The sequence below is a fragment of the Dendrobium catenatum genome, unplaced genomic scaffold (assembly GCF_001605985.2).
Source record: "Dendrobium catenatum unplaced genomic scaffold, ASM160598v2 fragScaff_scaffold_72, whole genome shotgun sequence".
NCBI lineage: Eukaryota > Viridiplantae > Streptophyta > Magnoliopsida > Asparagales > Orchidaceae > Dendrobium > Dendrobium catenatum.
In genome coordinates this window covers 3,934,522-3,938,313 of record NW_021318534.1, presented here as the reverse complement: position 1 = coordinate 3,938,313, position 3,792 = coordinate 3,934,522, and the positions used below count along the sequence as shown (strand labels likewise).

The window sequence follows — 3,792 nt, the reverse complement described above, 5'->3', positions numbered from 1 at the left end:
CCTCGGATAGGCATGGACGATTGGATGTCCGCATCATCAGAACTCACTTGTTAGTAGAGTTTTAAAGGCAAAAGATAGAGTTTCATCAACCTATTCTGGTAAATCAATCGCTGCTATGGCATATGAAGCTAATTTTCCCATTCAACAAGATAACTGGATTGATCTAAAGTGGATGAAAAAATTGAAAATTTCTCATAGGGAGTATTTATTCTGGTGGAGATTCTTATAGTTGGTTGTATCGTAGAAAGCTGCTACAGAATATCTATTGTTCGGGAGGTTGTGATGAAATTGAAGATTTGGAGCATATTTCTACTCAATGCATTAAATTATTAGAAGTTTTAGATATGTTGAGACAATGGCTATTAATGTACCTAAGTTTCAAAGCTTGTCTCATTGCCACGATTAGGGGTGTCAATTCGGGTCAACCCGTCGGGTTCAGGTCGAACCCGACCCTACCTGTTTCTAAACGAGTCAACCCGAACCCGACCCGTTTTTACAAACGGGTCGGATATTTTAACCCGGACCCGACCCGGCCGGGTTGCCGGGTTGACCCGACCCGACCCGCGACCCGGCAGCGTTCTTCCAATGTCTTTTTTTTTTCAAATTTGGCAAACGTGCTCTCAAAATTGATCCCACCTTGAAGGGACTGGAGACGGCTGTGCAGAAACTTGATAAAGTTGCAACAACTGGTGTTGATACTTTCCTTCATCTTGTAAAACACGCAAAGCAGGAGGCAGGAGCTAGTGTCAAAAGCAGCAGCTTGAGCTGCACGGAGCACGTGAAACAGATCCTTGCCTAAAAATGATCTCATTGGGCGGAGCAAGGATATGGAGCTTGTCATGGAGTGGCCGAGGAATCCATCAAATGAGCATCGGGGAACTCATTTGTACAGAAACATTTCTTTATTTTTTTTAAATTAAACGGGTTTTCAGGTTGACCCGGTAACCCGCCGGGTCAACCCGACCCGACCCGTTTTATCAAACGGGTCAAATCTGTGAACCCGAACCCGATCCGTTTATCAAACGGGTCGGGTCCAACCCGGATTTTTCGGGTCGGGTCCGGGTCGGGTTGTCGTGTCGTGTCAAATATTGACACCTCTAGCCACAATGTCTTGAAGAAGGGAGTTGGAGTGAAGTCGGGCCTTGCCAGAATTTACATTTATGCTATTTATCAAAATTGGAAAGCTAGAAGGCTGAGCTAACATTGTAGATCGTCACTTGCTGCTTCGACTATTGCTGTAAAAATTCTTTCTTCCTATACATTTTTTGCACTTGTTTTCAATTGAAAAGAACTGGAACATCAATCAGCAAGATTTGCTATCGAATATTTGGTGTTCTCCACCTAAAGAAAGGATCAAATTGAACGTGGATGCTGCTCTAATGAAGTCCAATATGGCGGGTATAGCAGGAGTTTTAAAAGACTATAAAGGAAGATTGCTTTGTGCATAAGGGAAACAAGTTATTCATTGGGATGAATCCTACTTGGAATTGGCAGCTATACTAGATTTCAAATATTCTATACAGGAATGGATGTCGGTAAATAATTGTATTATTATAGAAGGGGATAATGTGAATATCATAAAGTTTATTCAGAATTCGGTGAAGATGTCTCCTGATAGAAATTATCAGATTCAAAGATTGGATCTCTCTTTTCTTGAAATGTTTAAGAATGTTGTTTTTCATTTTGTACCTAGAAATTGTATTAATGTGGTAAATTTTGTTGTTCTCATCATGCCATATTAGTTGATTTTTATTGGGACCATTTATTGGGTAGTGAACTTCCTTCAATGTTTGTTGAGTTGATTAGGAAGGATTTTGATAGGTTTCTTGTTTCCTAAGTAGGTTGTATCTTTCTTTTTATTGATTAAAGCAATTTTCACAGTTTCAAAAAAAAAAAAAAAAAAAGAATCCTGAACTAGGTGCTAGTTTCATAAGCCTACTTATGGAGCGTTATGAACTGTTCACTATTAAAGTTTGCACAGCTATTTTCCTCATTCTTCAACCTGAATTTAATCTGCTTTATTTTCTTAAGTTGATAAGTTTTCTGACAAATCCTTTTAGAGATCATGCAGTATAGCTTTCTCCCAAAAAGGGAAAATAAGTGCAGTATAGCCATATCTGGGTAACAGCTATGCATTTATGGTCCGTTCAATTTTATCAATGTTCTTCAACAACAACAACAACAACAACATCAAGTCTTTGTCCCACTACATGGGGTCGGCTACATGAATCCTTTTTCGCCATTATGTCCTGTTAAAAGTCAGATTCTTATTTTATCAATGTTCTTCAATTGAAATTGAATATTTGATTCTGATATAAATTGCTATATTTTTCTTTAATCTATCCTTCACGTTCTTTTTTTTCATCTTTGTCTTGGGACTTTTTTTTTCTCCAAGAAGGAATAAAAATGATAAGGCAATACATTTTTTTGGGCCCATCAAATAGGGAAGGATTTACATTGGTATACTAGGGATAAGAAAGCTGCTGCCCTAAATTCAGAGGCAGCAAAGGAGGAGATAAGACGGATCAAGGAGGAGGAAGAGCAACTTATGCGTGAGGCTTTAGGTTTAGCTCCTAAGCGTACTATCCATCCCCGAGGAAATCAAATTGATAAGCATGAGTATGCTGAACTTATCAAGAGAGGATCTGCTGCTGAAGATTTGGGTGCAGGCCATGCTGAAGCAGCTCAAGTTCAAGGTCTTGGCTTATACAAGTAAGATAATGGGAATTTATTTCTCCTAAATAACTTGAACTGCATTAATTTATCGATCATCTTTTCTTTGGAACGTGATATTATTGGCTTTCTCATTTTACTTCTTTTTCCGATGGTAATTTAACACATTTCTTTTTTCTTTCCCCTTTTTTCTTCATTGGATTTTTTAGGTTGTCAAAAAATAGGCAAGAAGCCAGTAGTTCTCTACAAGAAAGCTTTAAGGAAATATCACCTGAAAGAGATGATGAACCCATGATCAAACCTACGACAAGGAATATGGAAGAGGATTCCAAGGAGGATGAACAAAGGACAAAGAGAAAACGGCGTGAAGAGAAGAGGGAGGACAAGGAGAGAAGATGGGTGAAGCATGATAGTAAAAGATCTCGTGATAATGACTACGACAAATGCAGACACCGAAGGGAGGAGAAGAGAAGGCATGCTTCTTAATTCGGTTGAACATGTATTATGCAATGGCGTTTTTCTATGTTTGGCTGACAGTTTAGAACTTGGTTATGTCCCTGATAATTCTCTGTTATCAGTAGCTGCTGGAAGCTACTGTTCTTTGTGGTATTTTACTGCTGTGGTTTATTGTTGATTATTGTTGGTCTATGAATTCACTAGATTGTCTGAATGCTGTGATAGCTAATTGTTGAACTGTTAACAACCAGTGAAGTTTCATTTACCAAATTATCAAGAATTTGATCATTCTATTTTTATAAGCCTCTTGCAGGCCTGAATTTTGATGAAAGGAATGTGTTAATAGAGATACTAAAAGCGTTACATAAGTAAACGTGATTTGACACCTTTTGGGATCATTTTTATAATTTATTCTTATTTTATTTTGTTATATTTTATTTTTAAAGAAAATATATTTGATATAAATATATGTAATCTTATTTTTATTGAATATTTAATAAACAAATTTAAGTGGTGATGATAGCAAATGTGGCGGTAGTAGTGGCCTCTGGATGACGAACTTTTATTACGTCTGGTGTAAGGACTTAGAGGAATGTCTGGTTGGAGGTAAAATCTCGTCAAAAAACTCGGTATTTGCTTGGTACAACTAGGTATTATTTGATA

At 37.5% G+C, this 3,792-nt stretch overlaps 1 protein-coding gene across 2 annotated transcripts in view; it reads left to right on the top strand.

Moving 5' to 3' along the window:
* The window catches only part of LOC110100831 (multiple myeloma tumor-associated protein 2 homolog), a 79,869-nt gene extending 76,447 nt beyond the window's left edge, over nucleotides 1-3,422 (top strand). For both annotated transcript variants that reach the window (XM_028696017.1, XM_028696019.1), the window contains 2 exons: nucleotides 2,445-2,712; nucleotides 2,883-3,422. In XM_028696017.1, the coding sequence (XP_028551850.1) occupies nucleotides 2,445-2,712; nucleotides 2,883-3,159 (545 nt within the window). In that variant the 3' untranslated portion in view covers nucleotides 3,160-3,422. The remainder of the gene's footprint in view (nucleotides 1-2,444; nucleotides 2,713-2,882) is intronic.
* The last annotated feature ends 370 nt before the right edge of the window (nucleotides 3,423-3,792 follow it).